Source organism: Protopterus annectens, chromosome 2.part2, assembly GCF_019279795.1.
Source record: "Protopterus annectens isolate FY-2018-M chromosome 2.part2, PAN1.0, whole genome shotgun sequence".
Classification (NCBI taxonomy): Eukaryota; Metazoa; Chordata; order Ceratodontiformes; family Protopteridae; genus Protopterus; species Protopterus annectens.
The window spans coordinates 114,009,557-114,033,467 of NC_056730.1; the positions used below are offsets into that span (position 1 = coordinate 114,009,557).

Genomic DNA, 23,911 nt, shown 5'->3' on the forward strand with positions numbered 1-23,911 from the left:
ATAGGTCTTAGTAGTCTTATATGTAAAATCATAGAAAGAATTATCATGGAAATGATCAGTAGTGATATGGTAAACCTCCAGACACTGGACCCAAACCAGTTCGATTTCGTCAAGGGCAGATAATGCCTGCTCAACCTGGTGGACTTCTTTGAGAAGGGTATCAAAGCAGTGGATGAGGGCAGAATGGTTCACACTGCCTATCTTGACCTGGCAAGGCATTTGACACAATACCTCACTCGAGCATTGCTGACAAACTCAAGTTAGGTACAAACTCATACGGCACTCGGTGGATAGCCAACTGGCTCACAGACAGGACACAGGAAGTTCGAATTGGGGAGTCCACCTCTACAAAGAGGCCTATCACAGGTGGAGTCCCTCGGGGATCAGTTCTTGGACCGCTCCTTTTTGGCATTTACTTCTCTGAAGTCAAGGCCAATGTCAGTGGTCTCTGGCTGACGATATTTGCAGATGATTGCAAATTAGGCACTGTCTTCGAATCCCACACTGGCACTAATGTTCTCCAGGAGGGGCTGACACAGACAAACAACTGGTGTCAGAGCCATAGACTAAAACTTAATGCTAAGAAATGCATAATAGTATCCTTCAGGAAGTTATCCACCCCTGATAGCTATCCTATTGACAACACATCCCTTAGAGTTGACCCAGTAGTCAGGGACTTAGGGACAAACATAGATAGTTATCTAGCCTTTGACCATCAGGTGTCTACAGTAGTGAGGAAATCCTTCTAGGTTGTGCAACTTATAAACAAAGATATGGCATCTAAGTCCAAGGAAGTCATTGTTCCATTGTATTTCGCATTAATCAGATCTGTCATTGAGTACAGTGCCCCCTTTGGTATGTACCTAACCAGGCATATCCAACAATTAGAACGTCCACAGAGGTTCCTCACTAAAAGAATACAGGGCTCAAGTAAAATGCCCTTCGCAGACTGCCTCATGGCTCTATCCTGTTATTCTGCCTCCTACGGGCTTTTGAGGGGAGATCTATGACTGACATACAGGGCATTGTCAGACCCCACTCTGATGGACCTCTTGCATATCCGCAAAACAAACAGCACCAGAATTACCCATTCTAATGACTTAAACTTTGCCTACAATATAAATAGGACCTGCTAGAGAGACAGGTATGTATCCCAGAGATTACCCAGTCTCTGGAACAGGCTCCTCATCCATGTGAAGCAGATTTCCTCCCTAACCCAGTTCAAGTGCAGCCTGGACAGTTGGATGGGAAACAGGAAATTCATCCCTGGTTTCGCACCTATGTCTCTAATGGACACAGGCAACCTGTAAATGGTTCATCTCCCAGGCCCTACCTTGTAAATGTTTCATCTCCCAAACTGCTTACACTTAGCAAGGGTATCAGAACTTGTCAAAGATTTTGGGATGCATGACTAGGCTTAAAAAGGCCATTGTGGTCGTTGAAGCTAGTAAACACCTATGAACCTATATGGCAAAAAAGTGTATACTTCAACAGCTTTCGTTCTCAGGACCATTAACTGTCACTCACATAACTAAAGTTTCTTCTGTCTTATTCTTAACAGCATATGATAATCTTTGGCAAATATTCTTAAAATCAGATGAGAAGTTTAATTTAGTGTGGACATGCTTAATTCCATCTCTCAGGTTGCTAAGCATATAGTGATATGTGAGTACAATGCTGTAGATCCTACCACTAGGGCAATTACTTCTGGCACTGTTATGAAAAAGCATGCTTGGTAAGATTATAGTTTTTCAAAAAAGATGTTCAGTGCAACCTTAAGACAAAGATCTGTTATTTGACATGCTTCAGCAGATGTCTTCAAAAAAAATTGAACAAAAGCATGGAGTTAAAGTGTTCTTTTTAATTCATGAATTTTAAAATAATTATCTGGTCATCCAGGGACCCTTTTTTCATAAGCCTCAAAAGTCAGGACACCAAAAGTTTGCCAAAGAATAATTTAAAAGAAAATGGCAAGAAGTTTCCAGAAGGAACTCTAATGGATCACAATGATCCATTTCTTAAAGAAAAAGCATTTGACTGCTCTTGCCAAAAATTCTTCCCCCTTCCCACCCCAGCCTTTTTCAGAAAATTGCAGGGAAGTTTATGCTTTCCCTTCTTGCATAGCAGTCTGTGACCACAGACACCTGGGTACTAGGCATAGCAACAAATTGTTACAAACATCAGTTGGGCAGTCTTCTCCATTATCTTAGGAATACACCAGATTCCAAAGAATCAATACCGCCTTACTGCTTCAGTTAATTGTGGGCCCATGGAATCAGTACCTGCAGACCATTAGTGTAATGGTTTTTACTTAAAACTTTTTCTGTTACTCAGGAAAGAGGATACCTGGAGGCCCATCCTAGATTTGTCCATGCTAAACACTTTTGTACTGATTCCATAATTCAAAATGTTGACACTTCAGATATTGCTCATTCTCTCCAGCATTTTTTGGTCATCCGCGGTGGTGCAGCGGTAGCATTGTTGCCTCACAGCAAGAGGTTCTCCTGTTCGATTCTCGGCTGGAGTGCGGGGAGTGCCTTCTGTGTGGAGTCTGCATGTCCTCCCTGCGGTTGGGTGGGCGTTCGAAAGACATGCGTAAATGGGCGTGCCTTAGTTGAAGGTTAAACGTCGAGCTGGCACCTCGGCGTTCATGAAAATCTACTGCCAATCATTAGCCGACTGGAGTTCCGCTGTGGCGACCCCTAACCGGGAAAAGCCGAAAGACAACAACTCTCCAGCATTTTTTGGTCACTGTAGACCTAAAGTATGCTCGGCTTCACACTCCCATTCACAAGAATCACGGATTGATTTTTTTTTTTTTAAAGATTCTAAGCTTTGGAATTGCATTATCAGTTTATTTATTTCCTTCTTGGGTTATCTGTTAACCCCAAATGTCTTTTCCCAGTGCTAGTTTACTTCGTACTTTAAAGCGTACACGTTTTTCCTTTTCTGGACAATTACCTGATAGCAGCACCAACCAGACAGGAAGCCTTTACAGCACTAGGGGTCACAGTGAACCTTTTTCACCTTCTAGTATTCACTTTGAGGTTAAAAAAGTAACCCCTGCAACCATTTCACAGGCTGGTATTTCTGGAATACATTTTGGACATTTACCTAACAACTGCCTTTATTCCACCAAAAAGGATGCAGATGTTCCATGTCTTGTTTCTTCAGTCTCTCACAATAAGAAATAACTGCCATGAGGAAGTTTCTAAAACCGCTGTTTTTCTTTTGGCTTCATCTGTGCTTGATGACTCCTCATGCAAGACTTCACACGAGAAAAAAATTAGTAGTTCATCAAGTCAGTCTGTGCCCAACACTCTCATCCTGTCCTTCCCTCTCTGTCTCTCTGTTTCCCTCTCTTCCCCCTCGCAGGATTAAACAAGCTCTGTTCAACAGTTTCCTTCTTTTTTCCCATCCTTTCTCAGACTGTGTTTACAGATGCTTCGGACTTTGGTTAGGGTGCTCTCTCCCAAGGCTGTGGAATACAAGGAATTTAGGAACTGCATTGCATTCACACCAGTCTCAAAATTGACTGCTTTCATTGATACTTTGAATGCTTTAAACCAAATGTGGTGCATTACAGTCATGACAGGCAATGCCTCACTGATATAGTATATGAACAAACAATGGGGGACAAAATCTTACTCAGTCTGCAGACTAGCTATGATTGCCTGGGACTTAGCCATGCAAAACAACCTGCATCTCCAGACAACGTACATTCCTTCAGCACAGAATACAGTGGCAGACTGATCAGATCCAGGCCAGGCCTTTATGAGTGGTTTTCCTCCAAATTGTCCACCAGTGGAGATTCTGTCAAATAGATCAATTTGCCTCCAGTCTCAACAGACAGCTAAAACAGTTCTTTTCCAGGGCACTCAAAAGAGACATGGAAGATGGTTGCTATTTCAAATCCCTGGGTAGGGATGTTTCTGTATGCCTCTCCACCACCTTCTTGTCATATCCAAAGTTTTTTAAAAGATAAGGAAGGACCAACAATGATATTTGTGACAACCTTTTGGCCCAGGCAACACTGGTTCTTTCTCATGCAGTTGGCCAAGGACAATAATCATAAACTTCCTCACACTGTGAATTTATTCACACAGGACAGTGTATCTCTGATTTATCCAAACTTTTAAACACTGACCCTAACAAGTTTGGATGTTTTTTTTTTTTTTATCCTCTTAGATGCCTTTATTTTGAGGATGTGCTACAGGTATTTAAGGAAACAGCAAAACATGCTTCTGGGAAATCTTATTTGTTTAAAAGAAAAAAATAAATATTTTCTTTTGGTGCCAAAACACAGTGCAGGAACCATCTGAAGGGGAATGGGGGATACTTGTAGTTCTTTAATACCTTCACTTCTTGCTTAGTGTACATCTCATTAATAGTACAGCCTTCAGCCATTTCAATCTGTTTGTTTCTGGATACCTTTTATTTTCTTTTTTTCATGTCAGACAGTTTATAAAGGGAGGTTTGCATATTAGAACACCAAGTAAAATGGTGACTCTTGGGATTTGAATTTTGTTTTAGAAAAGCTTACTCAAGCACCTTTTGAACTAATAGCCATATCTTCTCTAAACATTTTAATCTGGAAAACTATTTGTGGGGTGGTTTGACATCTGCTAGAAACTTATTGCAAACTGCTTAGTTTCAGTGCGTGGTTACCCAGACTATTTATCCACACCTGCATGACTGCCCAACCCCAGCCAAATCCCAGGAGAAACTGAAGATCATTAATACCACATCAGGTCTCCCCAGAAAAGAGGCCATTGGCCTAGTGGGACTAACCTGATCACCAAAGAGTTTAAAAAGAAAAAAAAAAATCACATTTTTTCACAATTCATTCCTCCACCAGGGTGGGGGGTTTCCACAGTCTTTAGAAATTCAGCATCTTCCCCAAAGACCTAATATTTCCTGGAGAGACATTTTGGATGTAGAATTTGGAAGGTCTGTTTCACAAGTTAAAATATCAATATGTCGGCTACATTTTTTTCCAAGCTGCAGTCCTTCCCTCTGTGACCACAAGACATTTCTGATGACACTGGGCTACACACTGTGCTCAATCATCATGGTCTATTGGCAAGATTACACATGAAATTACTTAACACCTGGTGCCAACTCCATCATTCCCTCTTGAAGGGGAATGCCCTGTATTCTCCCATTTCAGAAAGAGCTGTGTTGGTGGGTGACACAGGTAAAACCTAATCAAGGTGTGCCTATTGTCAGCCAGTAGAGACTTGGATAAGGGCACATCTGGGCTCCATAAGAAACCAGGACACTGGAAGAAGAGAAGGGCAAGAGCACCAATACCAGAGATGTTAGCCATTGTTTGAGCTCCACATGTTCAGTATAATCTTACAGCAAGACAACTTTAGATTTATCAAGGACAGAACCATTGCGGTACATCACCAAGCTAGGAGACTTGTGATTTTTAGTTGTGCAAGTTACTTGTGTTGGTCTGAGATCTGCAGTCAAAGGCCGAACATCCACCTTCATGCTTCTTACATTCGTTGAACACAGAATGAATTGGCAGACCATCTCAACGAGTCTGTTGAGACAGGTCTGTACCAAGTCACAAAAAATATGTATGTTGTGACTTTCGGATTTTCCCGGTTAGGGGTCGCCACAGCGGAACTCCGGTCCGCTAATGATTGGCAGTTGATTTTTACGTAGCGAGTTGCCAGCCCTGATGCACAGCCTTCTACAAAGGTACGCCCATTCACGCATGTCTCCACGCAGAAGACGACGCTCTAACTGAGAGTCGAACCGGACAGCATCTTATTGTGAGGCGACAACGCTAACGCAGCACCACCACCACGGTATTTACAAAAAAATATGTATATGAAGTAGTAATCAGAGTATGAGTAAGACATGGACACCTCTTCTGTTTTACCTTGCAACCTGCTGGTTTCTGGTGAGTGGAGAAAGTGACTCTGTGAAGGCTTATAGTTCTGCAGAGTTGGAATGAATAGTTTGACAGCTGCATGTAGTGTAATCCCACATGCGTTGAGACACACTGGTAACAGTAATCATAGTTAACATCTGGTGTTATAGCTACACTTTCTTCTCCCGTTGTTAGGGGTGATTTTGATTCCCTTTGTTTCCTGGCAACCACTGAATTTGGGAGTGGGGGTGGTGTCCCAAGTTAGACTATAAAGAGTTGCTAGGATCCTCCCAGTTCTGTTCAAGCAGTGCCTGCTACCACTTAGCATGGCTTGCAGTAACTATTGATGGGGCCTCTTAATATCTGATGCTAGGTGAGCCAGAAGAGGTCCTTCCCTTAATTCTGAATTTTTTTTTGGGGGGGGGGGCAGCATGAAGACTTGCCAGCAGCTTGATTGACATTCCCTTTTTCCCCTCTGAAGTATTGGGAGTTCCTTGTTTTGACAAGCATGCCTGTATAAGAGGTCCTCTGACTGTAACTTTCCGTGGTGACTTCATCTCTTCTGAGTGCCCAGTCACTACAAGCATGACTGTGTGTATGTGTGCCCTGGCTTCCTCATGGGTATAGGGCACTCTCTGCTTCTCCCACTACCCCAGCACCCCCACCCCTGAAGGTACTTCTTCACTGTTAATGTGTGCCTCCTGTCAGTTCTTATGCCATGCAAATTAGGGAGTAATGAGGGTCTTTATTTGCTCCCAAGTATGGTGTGATTTGGTTTTCTTAGGGGGGGGGGTGCAAACCTGGGTTGTCATGGATTGTTGGTTGATTTTCAAAGCTCTGCAAGTGCATTATTGGCAGTTTCCTTCCCTCCTCTTGTTAAGGGTGGTTATTAGGCTGTATGCTCCTATGAAGGCCCACTTGGTGGCTGGACTGCAGTTTAGTCTGCTCCTCTGTAAGATGAATGTCTCCAGTGCATAATGGGTCTTCCTTTGCTGAATTTCGTTTTTGTATCCTTTAAGGCCCCCATGATTCTTTCCCCAGGCAAGCCACTTTAGTGAATGACTTTGGTGTCAAACCTTTTAGTCTGTGTTCTCTAGCACTCTTATCGTCTTGCAGGTACTAGCGTTGTTTTCCAACTTCTTTACTGCTTGAGACTGACCCCAGTCATAGGAGCTATGAAAGAAGGTCATTTTCCTAGATCATTTGCTAGAATGACTCTGAGAACCTTTCTTTGTTGGTGAGGAATACCTTTACTTTGCCCTTGTTTGGCAATAAGGTCCTTCATTTTTTATTTTTTTTTTTGATTTTGTAAGCCGGGTGGATGAGTTGGTCTAAGGACCTTTTTTCAGTAATGCCCCTGGCCAAAACGCAAAGACAGATGCAAGGTGACATAAAAATAATAACTTAATTTTAGTAATTTAACAACGTAAGTAATTATTTGAAAGCTATAATAAAAATAGCTGCAATGCATTTTTTCACATAAGTATTATATATACATGCATACCAGTGTGGCATTGTTTTTTGCCCTAGAGAGCAAGCATTTGTATTATTGCAAAGTTCTATACAGACACAAGTAGAAAGTTGAAATATTATATCAACTTAATGAAAACTTCTGAGTGCTTATGTTGCCAATGTGTAATGTCATGAGACACATTATCACAGCTGAAGTATCCATTCCCAAGCATGGGAACATTTGTAAAAATTTGCTAGATACTTATTGTTGCAATGGGTAAATCCATCCATTGTACCCATGAAAAAAGGTTGTCATAGTCTACACTTGTGGCATAAATGGATAAACCCTTGACAACTGCCCAGGTGACATGAATTAGACTTGCAACTCATGCACTTGACAATGCATGCAGCATGCAGGGAGGATGGGCATGCCCTTTGGGGGGGGGGGGTGATGGTTCTCTGTCAGCCCAGTCGGAGAATCTAGTGGCAAGGTCCCACTGATGAATGGAAGCTTATCATGCATTGGGGGGGGGTTGGGAGAGTGTGGCCATGGCCTCCCGAGCCAGTGTTGGTAGCACCTGTTTGTGCATGTGGAGGAGCATGGTTGTGCTGACTGAGGGGCATAGGCTGCTCTCATAATGATGCAGGTACACCTGTCACCACTGTGGGATGGGGTTTAAGCTCATAGATTAAAAAATGGTTTTAATTTTGGGATTCCAGCAAGAGGAGAAAGTGCGTCCATGGCTGTCTTGGATGACTGCCCCTTAGATTAATTGTTAGCTGGTACAGGGGCAAATGTCATACAAAAGTCATACAAAGGGGGGCTCTTTATATATAATTTGGTTTGGTACAGTCATATCTGTCTTATTGAATGAGTAGCTAGGAGGGGAGATTTGAAGTCTTGTTGAAACAGTTAATGTTTGTTGCATAGCTGAGCTTCAGGAGTCAGTTCATCAGAAGTGAAAGTAATAAAGATGTTACAGAATTTATTTGGTGAGGAGCAGAAGTGTCATATGATTGCATAATTAGGCATATGCAATGATGACATTCTTCTAATATTAGTTCCCTTTCATACCTATTCGGAAAACTCAGAAGTAAACGTAAACACTCTTTCTGCCAAAAAAAGAACTAACATGGTAACATTGGCTAATTGCTTGTCAGTCACCGTCACAGAATGCAATAAATTAATACATTACATGTCAGCTACTACTTTTTTTGGGGGGGGGGGCTTGTCATTTTCTGTTTGAGTTTAACTTGTAAATTTGATTCTGTTGAAAAATTACTTATTGAAGACCAAATCCATCTTTAGTTTTGTTTTGAACATTTGAGTGATGAGGAGTGCTTAGATAGTGATTCAGATGTTGTATTTTCTTCTTGTAGTCGAACAAGTCAGCTTTCTGTTTCTACATTGCTGGAACTGTGCAAAGGCCAAACCGGAGAGCTGGCAGTTGGTAGGGAGTTACTTAAGTCAGGTAAGAATGTTTCTTTACTTCGGATGACATAACTCTCCAACTTGGTTTGGCATTCCTCATTAGTCGTTAAAAGTAACTTGGATGCAGAAAATAGCTGTCGCATCAGGCTGTGCATTAAAGTAATTTTGGTAATGTTTAGAAAGTAGCATTTAAGCCATTTCAAGCAGTTGATTAACTTCATGTACATGCTTTCATTTTCTAGAATGATAAAGAATTGTTGCCTTATCTCTTGGATGTCAGTAGCCAAGGAGTAGACCTTTTTTAGTACAGGTCCAGTTAATGTGATGAAAGTGTTTATTACTTTACAACTTTTTAAATAAATGTTCACTTGATCTTCTAGGGTCCATTGGCATTGGTGGTGTTGATTATGTCTTAAGTTGCATTCTTGGAACACAAACAGAACCCACAAACTGGCAGGCATTGCTTGGTCGTCTCTGTCTCATAGACAGGCTTCTTCTGGAATTTCCTGCTGAGTTTTATCCACACATTGTCCCAGGTGTGGAGGCTTTACACTGTGACCCTGCAGTAGAAAGGTATCTCTGTGGTTTTGTAGTACATGTTGTTTTGTTGCAAAAGTACTGTTAGACAAAGCCAGTTTTTTAAATATCATAAGCTGTTTAAGGGTAGATGTCCTTTCTTTGAAGTAAATGTGTTTTTATGTTGTGGATGCATTTAAAATACTGATGACTGTTTTATTTTAATTAAACAAAAACATATAATAGCTCCTATTTATTTTTATTATTTATTTATTTTTTGACATTTGATTACTGGGAAAGTCTAACTGGGCAGGAGCCCATTTTCAGCAGAGGCCTGGGGAGAATAGCTCCAAAGTGTCACAAAACGTTTTAAGAATAATAACGTCAGAATCTTGAAAAATAGTACAAAAATCTACAGTTTAAATAATTATACCAAAATAAACATCATATTGGTTAAGAATACACAAGTGTTATGATAATGATTTAATATTTAGAGAAATATTAGCCAGTTTATAGAGAAATTAAAGGTAAGTAAGTATAATACAAATATGAATTGCAATATGAATTGAGAGAAAAGCAGGCTTATGGTATATTTAGAAAGAAATCCAGGGGAAAAAATTGATAGAAGTAAAGAAGTGAGTGAAGCAGGGAGAGTAATGGGGGGTGTACTTTATGATTCGTTACTTGATGACATTTAAGGATATGGTTTATCCTGGTGTTGATCACAAAGAGAGCCAGATTTAAGTTAGAAGTTGGACCTTGGCAACATGGCACAAGTATAGACAATGCCCAGCAGATTTGATTGATTTGTGGACAGGCAGGAGTTTTTGTGGACAGGCAGGAGTTTTTGGTCATAGGATCATAATGATCAACTGGTTGTGTGGAATGATACTTAATTCTGGACAAGCAGATGGCTGCTGGATGATTTTATAGGTGTTAAGAAGCTGTGCATATGTTAGTGCATAGGGTAGTTCTAACCAGTTTAGGCAGTTTAGTGCTATATAGCGGTGAGTTCTGAAAGGGGTATTTGCTGCAAATTTAGCAACTCTGATATAGCATTGTTCAAGTTTTGATTTTTGTGATGCCTGGAGGTTAGTAAGGATGGAAATCCCATAAAGAAGTGTGGGGAGGAGAGAAGTAGTGGCAAGTGTATTTTTAATTGTGTTGGTGAGAAAGTTTTTGGTTCCGTAAAGCATCCCTAGTTTTTGATGATTTTTCTTATGCTGTTTTGTATATGCGGGTCGAATTTAAGATTGTCAACCACTATCATCTCTAATAATTTGCTAAGAGAAATGACTTCAGTGGTTGTATTATCAAGTGAGAACTTTAATTTTTGTTTTTCCATGAAAGCAGGATTTGGGGAAAAGAAGCAGTAGTTGTTTTTTGGAGGGGGTCAAGCATGAGTTGTGAGTTGCAAAGCCATGTTTCAGTGACTGTTAAAGTTTTCTGAGTAATTTGTTTGGAGGCATGCTATGTTGTCAGATATGCAAATGAGCATGGCGTCATCCGCGTATTGTGTTAGTGAAGGCCCGATGTGTGGATGGTGTTGGTGCGAATGTTAGAGGAAAGTACCAAGGACAGAGTTTTGTGGCACATCAGTGGTGATTGGTGGGGGGGGGGGTATATTGAGAGGGTGGAGTATCATTTTTACTAGCTGTACATATTGGATAGGTAGCTTTCAAACTATAGAAGTGTGGGCTGAGAGAGACCTAATGAGTACATTTGACGTAGAAGTTTGCTGTGACAAACTGTGGCAAAGGCTTTAGGCAAGTCTAGAAGTAAGCAGGAGACTAGTTTGCCATTATCTCTTGCTTTGTTGACAGTATCTATGTAACTTAGAAGTGCAGTGTTAGTACTCTGGGAAGGATGGAAGCCATGTTATACGGGGGATAGGACTTTTTCCTGCAGGAGGTAGTTTTAGCAGTTGTTTTTGAATACAAAGTGTTTTGGAGAGGGGGGTAGGATTGTTTTAGGTCTAAATTTAGTAGTATCTGTAGAAGTTCCTCCTTAGTGCAGAGGGATAGTGTGTGACTTTTTCCAGAGAGAAGGAGTGTGGAATTCCTGGACTGACCTGTTTATAAGGATAGGCAGTGCTATTGGCTGCTGTTTTACTGAAGTAGAGCATGGTTTGAGTTTGTTTGAGTAGTTTTATTTAGGATGTGGGCACAGGTTTGAAGATGAAAATGGATGTGCTGATACGTGACTGACAGGGTTAGGATTAGATGTTGAGGAATTCTTGGTTAGAGATGCTGTACTATCAATGAAATAAGATTGAATTGTATTGCAGTTTTGAGTGGTGAGTTATTGGGAGAGGGGTTAGGATTGAATTTTTTTCCGGGATGCAAGATTTCTTTAATGACTATCCAGAGTTATTCTCATTCTGAAAGTTATTATAGTATAGTTTTTGTCTTATTTATTTGCTTTCTAGTATGATTGCAAAGTATTCTGAAGTTTTCAAGATGTTGTGGTGTTTTACGCTGTTACCATTCTTTTCATGCTTTTTCTGTATCCTGCTTAGCATTCTACTCTTTCTGGATAGCCAAGTTGCATTATTTGGTTTTAGCCTCTTCCTTCTAGGAGATGCAAGGCTGTTTAGAATATTCAGGAAAGTTTAATTGAATTCATTTACAGCATCATCTAAGGGGGAGGATTTTTTTGAATTTCCGGTTAATAGAGCATAAGGTAGTAATGAACATTTCTGGGTTAAACCTGGAAAGGGTGGGTGTTTTATAAACATGCCATTTAAGTGGATGTGTGAGATGTCTAGTTGTGTAGATTGGGAGATAATAACTGGGAGAACCTGACATTGTACATGTGATGGTGTTTTTTGGACGGGTCTGATACTAGGATCAAGTCTAATAGGGAATTTGATGTTTTGCTGTATGTAATCTGTGGGGCTGTTAATTAGTTGAGTGAAATTATGTGAGTTCTTGCTAGATGTAGGGGAGTTAGAGTAATTAATCTGTTGCCTGTTTTGATTAGAGCAGTGAAACTGCAGACTGCATTAAACATTATGTTTTTGAAACTCTGATTTTTTTTCTCTTTCATGTAATAAACATGCCGGATGTGGACGATACTTTGTATTGTGTATGATTCACTGAGAGAAATTGTTGTGGTGCCTAGATATTTTCAGATGACGTGTAGGATTGTACCTGCCACTTTGTAATGCAGTCTGAAATTTTTATCCAAGGTGGGTCCTGGGAACTACCACCCCATCAGTCTGACGAGACTAATCTGCAAGACCATGGAACGTATTATCATGGAACTTATAAACAAAGTCATTGGCAACCTTCAAACACCGAACCCCACCCAGTTTGGGTTCGTGAAGGGCCGATCTTGTCTCCTGAACCTGATTGACTTCTTCAAATCAGTCTCCTGAGCCGTGGATGAGGGTAAGGCGGTCCACACAGCCTATCTGGACCTCGCCAAGGCCTTTGACACCATCCCCCACTCTGGAATCATAGATAAACTTACTAAGCTGGGCATTAATCCCTATGTCACTCGATGGGTTGCCAACTGGCTTACTGACAGAACCCACACTGTAAAAGTAGCTGACTCCAAATCCAGCTCCAGACAAGTGACAAGTGGAATACCTCAGGGTTCAGTCCTGGGACCGCTCTTGTTCGGCATCTACTTCTCTGAAGTACAAGCCAACACTAAGGGACTCTGGCTAACAGAGTTCACAGATGACTGCAAACTGGGAGCCATTATTGAATCCCCAAATGATGTGGATACTCTACAAAAGGGCCTTACAGAAACAAATGCTTGGTGCCAGAGCCATGGGCTCAAGCTCAATGCCAAGAAAGGAATAGTTAGCCCCTTTGGGAAAAAGCATGTATCCGTGAATTACCACATAGGTGGCAGAACATTAAACACCGAAAGTGTGATAAGAGACTTAGGGACATAGGTGGACAGTGGTCTCACCTTCAATAACCACATTGCCACAACAGTCAGGAAATCCTTCTATGTGGCACACCTGATCACTAAGGGCTTTTCATCCAGAAAAAAGGAGGTCATTGTCCCACTGTACTCATCCTTCATTAGACCCATTATAGAATGCAATGCCCCATTTGGTATGTACCTCTCAAGACATCTGCAACAACTAGAAAGGCCGCAGAAATACCTCACTAAATGAATCACAGGCCTAAAGCAGATGCCCTATGCTGACCACCTTAAAAAACTCCAGCTATACTCTGTCACATATCGTCTACTCAGAGGCGATCTCTGCTTAACATACAAGGCCATGTCAAATCCAGAGCTGTTGGACATGCTACACTTAAAGAAATCCCAATCCCTCAGAGCCACATGCTCCAGGGATCTAAACCTTGTCATCACAATAAACAAAACATGCTGGAGGGATAAGTTCCTGACCCAGAGACTCCCCAGACTCTGGAATAGACTGTTCATACATGTCAAGCAGAGCACCTCTTTGTCTGTCTTCAAAAGGAACCTTAACGATTAGATGGGAGAAAGGAAATTCACCCTGGGGATCACATCAGTCACCCTGCTAGACAGGGGTCCAGGAAAGTAAATAGTGTGGGAAGAAATAGCCAGGGAATTGTTATGGCTAGCCTTGTATAGGCCCTAGGGCCAATAGCCTAGTACCAACCTATGAACCTTAAAACCAACTTGTCATATTTTTCTGGCATATTAAAGGCCCTCTGTAAATTAATCCTCCCTGCTTATAATCACCATCCATCTTTGGCATGTCTGCAAACAAATGTACTCTGTTAATTAGATTATGTTAATCTTGGCTGAGAACAGCATTGGCCCCACTGCTACCATTCTTTGTGACAGTGGAGCTGTTGTTGCAAAGTCATTTAAATCCTATACCCTTTAACACCTCCCGTCCTATCCTACTGCTCCACATAATGTTCATCATATTGATCACTGATACAGTAGAGAGCTATATACATTGTATCTTGCCAAGTCTATAACAGATGGACAGCTTCCAAAGCTTCTGGGCAGCTTTCTTACACCCAAACTGTCAGTCACCCCGAGCTGAGCTTACTAAAAAGACGCGTGGGTGCCAAGCCCTTCAGAGCTTTCATGCCAACAGAGAGAGGGAACCCGTACCCTGAAAGGACAGTGCTAGGAACAGCAAATTTTTTTTTCCACTCTCTGGCTTACAACACAGCAAAGAACAAGGGGGGGAGGGGGGAGCGGCTACTGCAGTAGTGATCATTTGAACATCTACTGTATGGTAAGTGTACTTACACAACTGTACTATTTTCATGAAACTAATTACTACTACTACTACATTTGCTACATTTGAGAGCTGGAAGGAATAGGGACAAGGAACACCTGGAGAACAGTTCTAGCAAAGCTTGATATTTACATAGAGGAGGAATCAAGCTTGTATTATCTTGTAAATGTATCCACGTACGACCATGTTGTTGCTTCTAAGACTACTTCTAGAATCCAGTCCTATCCAAAAAGCCATAGATGAAACCAAGGCCCTGCCTGGAATAGTTTTGTTTTGGTGAGTATGACAAAAGGTTATCATCTTAGACACCATTTGGAATTGATCAGTTTTGACACAGGTCGTCCCTTCTTACATTCACTTCTACTGTTTTCTGATCAAGAATTTCTTAACAGAGCCAAATGTAGTGGTAAATAAAGGCAAATGTTTAAATATTACTGTAATTTTCTTAAAGTTAACAGAAAAACAGGTTTTGCCTCAGCATTTGTTTTTTGGCAGTAAGAAGTATTAAACTCTAACTTGCAGCATTATTGATTGACTGTAATTCACAACAATTTACCAGAATGTCAGTAGTTTTCCAAGGGGCAGCTCAAAAATATGAGACAAAATCAGTGGTGTCCTACAAAGTCAGGAGCAGATGAGAGGTATGCTTCCAACCTCCTCTTTCTTACCTTTACTGTTTGCGGTTATACTTTACAGCTTTGCCGCAAGTCATATGGATGGCATCAGAGTTGTATTCCACTGGGTTACTGATTATTTTGTAGTAATGTAGTGACTAGCAGAGTGTAATCGCACTATATATAAATGTCACAGCAGCACACTCAAACTGGTATATAACTGTATAATATGTCAATTAACTGAAGTTATGAAAGCATCTGAACAAGTCTTGATCCGGAACTTAACTGAGTATTCTGTTCTCAAACATATATATTGTATTGCTTCTTGTTCAGTAATTTTTCTCTGGTAGCTGAATCCACCCCTTCAACCTTGATTCCCAAACCTTGTACCACTCGGACAGTATTTATTATTTCAGGTGCTTAACTGTAAGATGTTCTTCATACCACATTGCTGCAGTCCTAACACTTGGGTAGTCCGCTGTCCCAGTCGGCCCGAATACCAAAGTATAAGGCTGACGTCGGTCAAGGCGCATTAGTCTGACGTCAGGACGTCAGGGTACAAATGCGCATGACCGACGTCATTTCCTCTGTCTTTTTTGCCGCATGGTCCGATGCAGAAGCAGTTTTGCAAGTGCAGGTTGGCGTTCTGAAATTTTCCGAAGTCGGAGTTTCAGACCGAATCCAAGTTGGCTAAGTACCCCGTTGGGGAATATTTTGTTTTTTTCTTGCCTCAGTATTTTACCGGATGTCAGAAAAAGTGAATAACTGTATTTCTTGTGGGAAACAGATACCTCATAGGGATTACCATACCTTGTGTATACCTTGCTTAGGGCCTGAGCACGACGTTGTTGGCTGTCGCTCTTGTGCTAGATTTAACAAACGCACTATAAAGAGAAGATTAGATTGTGCCAGGTTAGTTTTTGGGAAGCGGTGTAATTATAAAATGCCGTCGGATGCTCCGGCGCCCGCTTAATCAAAAAGCGCAAGGACAAAACAGCAAAGCCTAGGCTGGAAGAACCGTCCGTACCGGACGTCGGTTCTTTAGAGGGCTCAGTGGACCCAGGGGTTCAGCCAGAAATTTCTTTGGAATCCCAGGGAGAGACTTTATTACTGCAAGATGTGACCTCTCAGGAGGTAGGCCAGGCGGAAGGGGCTTCTCAGGTAGCTGTTCTTCCCTCCCTTCCTAAGGTGGTTAGGCCCTCCCCTGCTGTTTCCAAGGCTTCTCCCAGGGGCAGGCCAGGTTTTGTTTCAGGTGTTACCCCTAGTTCTTCAGGGTCTGTACCTAAGAAGCATATACTTAAGATGGCAGAAGATTTGATTACAATGATTAGAGGTTCTATGCCCCCTCCTGATAAGAGGCCTAGGGTGGAACCTGAGCTTGGGAGTTTTGAGCAGTGTTCGGATGCTTCTGAGTCTTGACTGAAGACTTGCAGGAGTATTCCCCTTACTCTGATTCTGATGTAGATGATTCTACTCCTTCTGCTTCTCCTCCTGAGGATTTTTCTTTTTCAGAGACTCTTCATTCCATGAGGGAGCATTTTAAATGGGAAGGTCAGGATTTCTCTGATTCCAGGAAAAGGCTTAGGAATTTTTGTTTCTTCCCAGCATAGGCCTTTAGCTATACCTCCTGTTCTAGATGTGGTGGAGGATGTTTTTGCAGAGGCTTCTCTGAACCCTGACTCTTTGCCTCCTGCTCCAGTTAAACCGGATAGATATTATAGGGTGCCTGAAGCTCATAAGTATCTTTTTAAGAGTCCTAGGGCAGACCCAGAAACTGTTTCACAGGGGCCTAAAGGTGTTAAGGCTTCTGTTGTTAAAAATCCTGTTCCTCCAGATAAAGAGGCAAGGGCTTTGGATAGATGGGGAAAGAAAGTGTATACTTCTTCCACTTTGGCCATGAGAGCTTTAAATTGCCAGTTTCACATGTTGAAATACCAATATTATCTCCTTTCACAATTAAAGTCTAAGGTAGATGCTTTGGCGGAAGGTATTGAGTGTAAAGAGTTGCAGGATTTAGTTCATGTTTCTGAACAGGTGGGTAAGCATTCTTTGCAATGTGGTTTTGATGCTGTGCAGGCCTCTTCGAGGGTGGCTGCCACTGGTTCGGTTATTCGCAGGCACGCCTGGTTGAGGGATCAGAATTTAGCTGAGCATGTGAAAACAAGGATTTTAGATGCTCCTTTACAATCTGATGTGCTGTTTGGTTCGCCTGTGGAAGCAGTTCTAAAGAAAATGGAAGACAAGGCTAAGTCTATGCAGACTGTTAAAGATTTTTTGCAGGTTCAGCCTCCGAAATTTAGTAGAAATTGGCCTACCAAGGGGTGGACATATCCTGCTTATGATTCCCAGTCTAGGGGTAGGTCTAGACGTGGTAGAGGCAGAGCTCAAGGTTCTTTTAGGCCTAGAACAGGTTGTTCACCTGCTCAGTCTTCTGGTGAGGGCAGGGGTCAGTCCTTTCGTAAACAGACCCAATGACCTGCCTTTTCAGCTGCCAGAATCTTCTCGTCTGGCAGCACCTTTGGGGGGAAGGTTGGCACTTTTCAAAGAAAACTGGAGTTTAATTACCCAAGACAGATGGGTATTGGATATCATTCACCACGGTTACAGGTTTTATTTCCATACCTTGCCTCCTTTCAAAGGCATGCCAGACATTCCTCCTCAACAAAGGATAGAGGCTCACAAGCAAATTACTCTGTTGCTCCAAATAGGGGCCATTCAGCCGGTTCCTGTGCCAGAAAGGGGCCTGGGATTTTATTCTCGCCTGTTCCTAGTACCAAAAAAGGGGAACACGTGGAGACCAATTTTGGATCTGTCTATCCTCAACACTTATCTGGACATTCCCAAGTTCAAAATGTTGACGTTACAACAGCTTTTACCTCTGCTGGGCAAAGATCACTGGATGGTAACTTTGGATCTCAAGGAAGCTTACCTTCATGTTCCTATCAGACTAATTTGCAGGAAGTATCTGCGTTTTCGAGCTGGGAATTCTCATTATCAGTTCTCTGCATTGCCCTTTGGCTTATCTACTGCCCAGAGTATTCACAAAGGTTCTGGCTCCAGTGATAGCTTTCTTCAGGCTAAAAGGAATACAAATCTATCCTTATTTGGACGATTGCCTGATTCTGGCTCAAGGAAGGGACGTGCTTCTTCAGCATTTGAAATATGTGATAGCAGTGCTAAGATGCCTAGGGTATTCTGTGAACGAAATAAAGTCCAGTCTAGTACCCTCTCAAGACATGTGCTTTCTGGGTGTGAGACTGAATACAGCAACCCAGATGGCCTTTTTAACTTCGGACAAACAAAAGAATCTTTCTCTCTACTTCCATCAACTATCTCATCAGTCCGGGCTGACTGCAAGGACAGTCCTTCAAGCCTTAGGGTTCATGGCATCTTGTATTCTGGTACTTCCCAATGCCAAACTGCATATGAGGAAGCTACAATGGTATCTCAAAAATGTATGGACACAGCACTGCCAGGATTTGGACACTGTCATTCAAATAATACCTTGCATTCAAAAGGAATTTTTGTGGTGGGCTCAGGAATGTCACCTAAACAAGGGACTCTCTGTGACCCGGCCAGAGGCGAGTCAGATTCTAACGACAGATGCCTCAGACACAGCTTGGGGAGCTCATCTAAATGGAAAGTGGATACAAGACAAGTGGCCTGCCAGACTGCAGCATCTACATATCAACATGAAGGAGATGTTAGCAGTCCAGTTTGCATTACTGGCTTTCAAGGATTTACTTCTTCCGGGGCAGGTGTTGATTCTAACAGACAACACAACTGTCATGTGGTACATCAACAAACAAGGGGGAACACATTCTTATCCTCTATGCAGGCAAGCAATGATTTTGTGGGAGACTGCGTTAAGCTTGCAACTGAATCTTCAAGCAAGGTTTCTGCCAGGAGCACAGAACTCCTTAGCAGATGTGTTAAGCAGGCAAATCATGGATCCCCACAGTGGAAACTGGATCTTCATGTATTTCAAACATTGACAGTGTCATGGGGAACTCCAGACATAGATCTGTTCGCTTCTCCACTAAACCACCAGCTGCCAAAGTTTTGCACGAAAAGGTTTCATCACACAGCCTGGAAAGTGGATGCTCTTTCTTTCAGTTGGAAAAATCTTCATGTGTATGCCTTTCCACCTCTGCCTCTCCTCCCAAAGGTACTCCTAAAGGTCAGACAAGACAAGCCAAGGATGATTTTAATAGCTCCAGATTGGCCTCGGCAGCACTGGTACCCATTGCTGAGGAGTCTGGTAAGGAAGCCTCCATGGCCCTTACCTTTGATTCCACACCTATTGTCTCAGAAGGACGGGCATCTACTCAATGTCAAGCTTCACTCTTTCATCTAACAGCCTGGCATATTCTGTTTTGAACCATAGCAGGTCTCAGCTTCCTCAACAAGTTTTGAATGTGATTATGGAAGCCAGAAGACCTAGTACAAGGAAAGTGTACGCAGGAAAATGGAAGAGATTTTTAGTTTGGTGTGCAGCAAAGGATTTGGATGTTTCTGAGCCAAATTTGAGTGTGGCTCTTCAATATCTTACTGAGTTATTGGACAAAGGTTTGTCTTTCTCTTCCATTAAGATTCATGCTGCAGCAATTTCAGCTCACTATGATTGTGACCCACCATTGTTTTCTCATCCTTTGTTCAAGCAATTTCTTAGAGGGGCAAAGAATATAAGACCCCCACGTAGAGCTCCTACTCCTGCTTGGGACCTCAATTTTGTGTTGGAGAAACTTACTCTACAACCTTTTGAGCTTGCGGCTACTGCTGAGTTGAAATACTTGTCATGGAAGACTGCGTTTTTGTTGGCCATTACTTCTGCAAGAAGGGTTGCTGAATTGCAGGCCCTTATGGCGGTTGAGCCTTTTTGATTTTCCATAAGGATAGGGTATCATTACGTACTAATCCTTCCTTTATGCCTAAGGTGGTTTCTAGTGTGGCTTTAAACCAAACTATTCATTTGCCTACTTTTATGCAGATCCCCAAAATAAGGGGAAAAGATTTTGCACACTTTAGATGTACACAGGCAGTTGCGTTATTATTTAAGCAGGACTAAGGATTTTAGGCAGTCTCAGCAGTTGTTTGTTTCTTTTGCTTTGAGTTCTCAGGGCAAGCCTGTGTCAAAACAAACTATTTCTAAGTGGATTGGGTTTTGCATTGCATTTTGTTATTCCCATCATGGCAAGGAGATTCCAGCTGGGATTAGGCCTCATTCCACTAGGGCTACTGCCACTTCAACAGCATTTCTAAGGGGTGGCAACTAAGGATATTTTGGAGGCAGCTACTTGGAGTTCAGTGCATACTTTCTCTAAGCATTACCACCTTCCTCTCTACTCTAAATCTAGGGCTGGTTTTGCCACAGCTATTTTGCAGGGCATGTTGACAGCTCCTGCTTCTTTATGATTTGCCACCCTCCCTTACCTCTGCTTTGGGATTCTACCCAAGTGTTAGGACTGCAGCAATGTGGTATGAAGAACATAGTACAGTTTTGTACCTACCATAAATGTAGATGTTCGAAGATCCACATTGCTGCAGTCCAATTTACCCTCCCTCCTTCCCCTCTGTGTTTAGGGGTGGTTGTGTGGGTAGGATTGTACCTTTCTGACTTTGTATATATATTGTACATATATTTGGTACAGGGGTGTTGTTGTTTTTTGGTTTGGCCTTATCTTTTTAGGGTCTTCTGACATCTGGGGCAAGAAAAGACTGAGGAAATGACGTCGGTCATGCGCATTTGTACCCTGACGTCCTGACGTCAGACTAATGCGCCTTGACCGACGTCAGCCTTATACTTTGGTATTCGGGCCGACTGGGACAGCGGACTACCCAAGTGTTAGGACTGCAGCAATGTGGATCTTCGAACATCTACATTTATGGTAGGTACAAAACTGTACTTTCTCCGTCTCTGCAAAGTCTTCACATTCCATTGAGAAAGCACATAACAATGTCCTTCCGTATCACTGTTGCAGTATTCATTACATTAGGGATCTGCTGCCAAGGGCAGCCCAACATCCAGCCAGTATACCAAAGCCTTTAGGTTGTTTTAAGGTGCGCCATACATCACACGTATGCTCCTTGCAGTAGCGTAGGGCATAAAGTTTATGTCCAGACATACAATCCTCAGAACTTCTTTGCCACCAGTCCGAATCCCATTCTTTGATCGTCAGTCTGAGCATCCATTCCATTGCTGCAGGTAAATGCCCCGTTGGAGTTCTTTTTTACTTATCCTTTTTTTCTTTATTGTTGCTTGTGGGGTTTTATGTCATCCAAGAAGGATAAATGCCAGTGTGGGAAACAGATTCCCCATAAAGACTGCCATGACCAATGTCTGTACTGCTTAGGGGTCTCTCATGACCATACTTCCTATTCCATTTGTCAGGCTTTAGTAGACTGTCTTCTTTGCCACTCTGTCTTGAGAGTCACTGTCTTAAGCTTCTTGCAAAAGTCCGTGGGACAGCCATCAATGAAGAAGGCCAAGATGCCTAAGCCAGAATTTTCCACTGTTCGGCCTCTGCTGGACGTGTCTCCCAAGGTGAGTGAATGCCCGGAGGTTCGCCCGGCTTTATTGTTGAATTCCTCTGCCACAACCAGGTTGGAGGCTGGCAGGGATCCAACTTTTAAGTACATCCGAGGAGGCTTTGCAGATGTCCATTTTGGAAGCTCAAGGGGAAACACGGTTGATTATTTCCAAGGGCGTAGGGGTGTTCCTCAGATTTTAGTCAGAGAAGTCATCCCTACTACCATTATTGTATGCTGTCCTGCTGGGTCAGAGGCTTTCAGATTTTGTAAGGCAGAGGTCCCATTTAAGAAAAAGCAAAAGACTAAGCATATTTCTCCAACTCCTAAGGAGCCACAGAGTGAATAGCAGACCCTCACTCAGAGTTTGTTTACTGCTTTGATGGCATTGAAACCTTCTTGGGGAGTTTCTGTTTTATCTCCATCCCACCCTGACCCCAACGCACCCACACCTTAATGACCCATGGAACAGGATTTCTCTGAGGAGGAGTTGGATTTGGATGAGGCATCTCTTGCTTACTCTTTTCATATTCCTTCTCCTTTGGAATATGGGTCAGAGGAAGAGGAATCTACCAGTCCTGATACTCCCTTTGAAGAGATTACTTTTGAGGATACAATCTTCAGGATGATGGAGTTTTTTAAACGGGATTGTGCTCAGGTGACTGAGGTACATAAGATACTATGAGTTGCTGCAGATGGACTGTCCTAAATCTTCTGCTTTTCCTCTTGTTTTGGCTGCCTTGTTGGATGCATTTTCCGATCCTTGTAAGGCTGCAGACTCTCAGCCTCCTGTTCCCAAGAAACCTGATAGATTCGGGTCTGTATTGCATAATCAAAAGAGCTAAATATCGAATCTACTTACGTCGACACATAAACAGCGAACCGTATAAAAAGCGAACAACATTAACAGTGAAAAACATAACATCAAAAAAGCATAGTTGGCCAAAGCACGTACATTAGTGACGTAATACACCATCTATAGCAGGACACACCTACACTAATTATTGACAATAACTGTACTTGATATTCACATCATACGTTACATTTTTACAAAGGAACCCTGTATAAAATAATCTGTATTTATATATAGTAAAGACACGTAGTAAACTTTTACAACACACTTATTACCGGAAGTGATAAAAGCAGGAGTGATGCGGAAGAAAAATTTCTGTATGGCAATCCATATCCTTAACAATGGCTACATATACGCTGACAGCTCCTGGTGTGATAGGTAATAGTTACCTCACAGTAAAATCTCAAAAAAACAAGGACATGTTGGTAGTGGATGGTTACTTATATAATCTAGAAAAGGTGATGAAATTTAGGAAATACTGGTGCTGCTTGCGTGCTGTAGCTATGTTATTGAAAGTGTAATGTACTTTGTATGCAAGTCATAGTTACATGGAACGACTACACTTTATATTGATTGCTTACATGCCACTGCACGGGTTTAGTATGTTACACTTATTCACGCTTTTCTGTAATGTTATTATTTTAGTTATTTCCGTTTGTGTCAAGAGTTGTATAACATTCATGGGTGAAATCACAATATAAGGAAGGGTAGTGTGTTTTATTTCACTTTAGGAACGTTATTATTCACCTGCGATGTGAGGTATATTTACGTTGTGTATATCACACCAGGTTGATGCTGTTGGACAAACGAAATTTTTCGATGTTTTCAGTTTCACTATTTATAATGTTCGCTATAATTAGCGGTCGATGTATATGTGTCGACGTAAGTAGATTCGATATTTAGCTCTGTCGCTGATGCAATATAGACCCGATAGATTCTGTAGGATGCCTAAGGACTGTAAATTTTTGTACAAGTGTCCTGCTAACCCCTTGGTAGTGTCTGTAGCTTCTGACAAGCCGTCTCAATTGCCTTAGTCTCCCAAGTTACTGCCGTCTGATGAAGATAACAGAACCATAGAAATGCTAAGCAAGAAGGTTTACACCTCTGCTACCTTGGCTTTTAGGGCTGCTAATTATCAGACCCATATGTCTAGGTATTTGTTGGCTGTCTTATCCCAGACTTGTGTTATTTCTGATATTCCAGACTCCGAGGGTAAAACTTCTGTTTTTTCCCTGTTAGGGACTTCCTCCCAAGTGGCTCATCATTCCATCAAGTGTAGTTATGATGCAGCAGATGCTTCCTCTAGGGCTGCTCTTTTTTGCGTCATTGATAGGTTCATACTAGGCTATCTGCCCTAGGCCATTTATAAGCCTAGCCAGAATGTGTTTGGCTTTCGCCACCCATTTTAAATTTATTTTGCTAT

The 23,911-nt window shown here is 42.0% G+C and overlaps 1 protein-coding gene across 1 annotated transcript in view; it reads left to right on the forward strand.

Annotated features, from left to right (window-relative positions):
- MAP3K1 (mitogen-activated protein kinase kinase kinase 1) overlaps positions 1-23,911 on the forward strand; it is an 886,724-nt gene that overhangs the window by 604,001 nt on the left and 258,812 nt on the right. The window contains exons 12-13 of the mRNA XM_044063789.1: positions 8,720-8,811; positions 9,152-9,344. Of these exons, the coding sequence (XP_043919724.1) occupies positions 8,720-8,811; positions 9,152-9,344 (285 nt within the window). The remainder of the gene's footprint in view (positions 1-8,719; positions 8,812-9,151; positions 9,345-23,911) is intronic.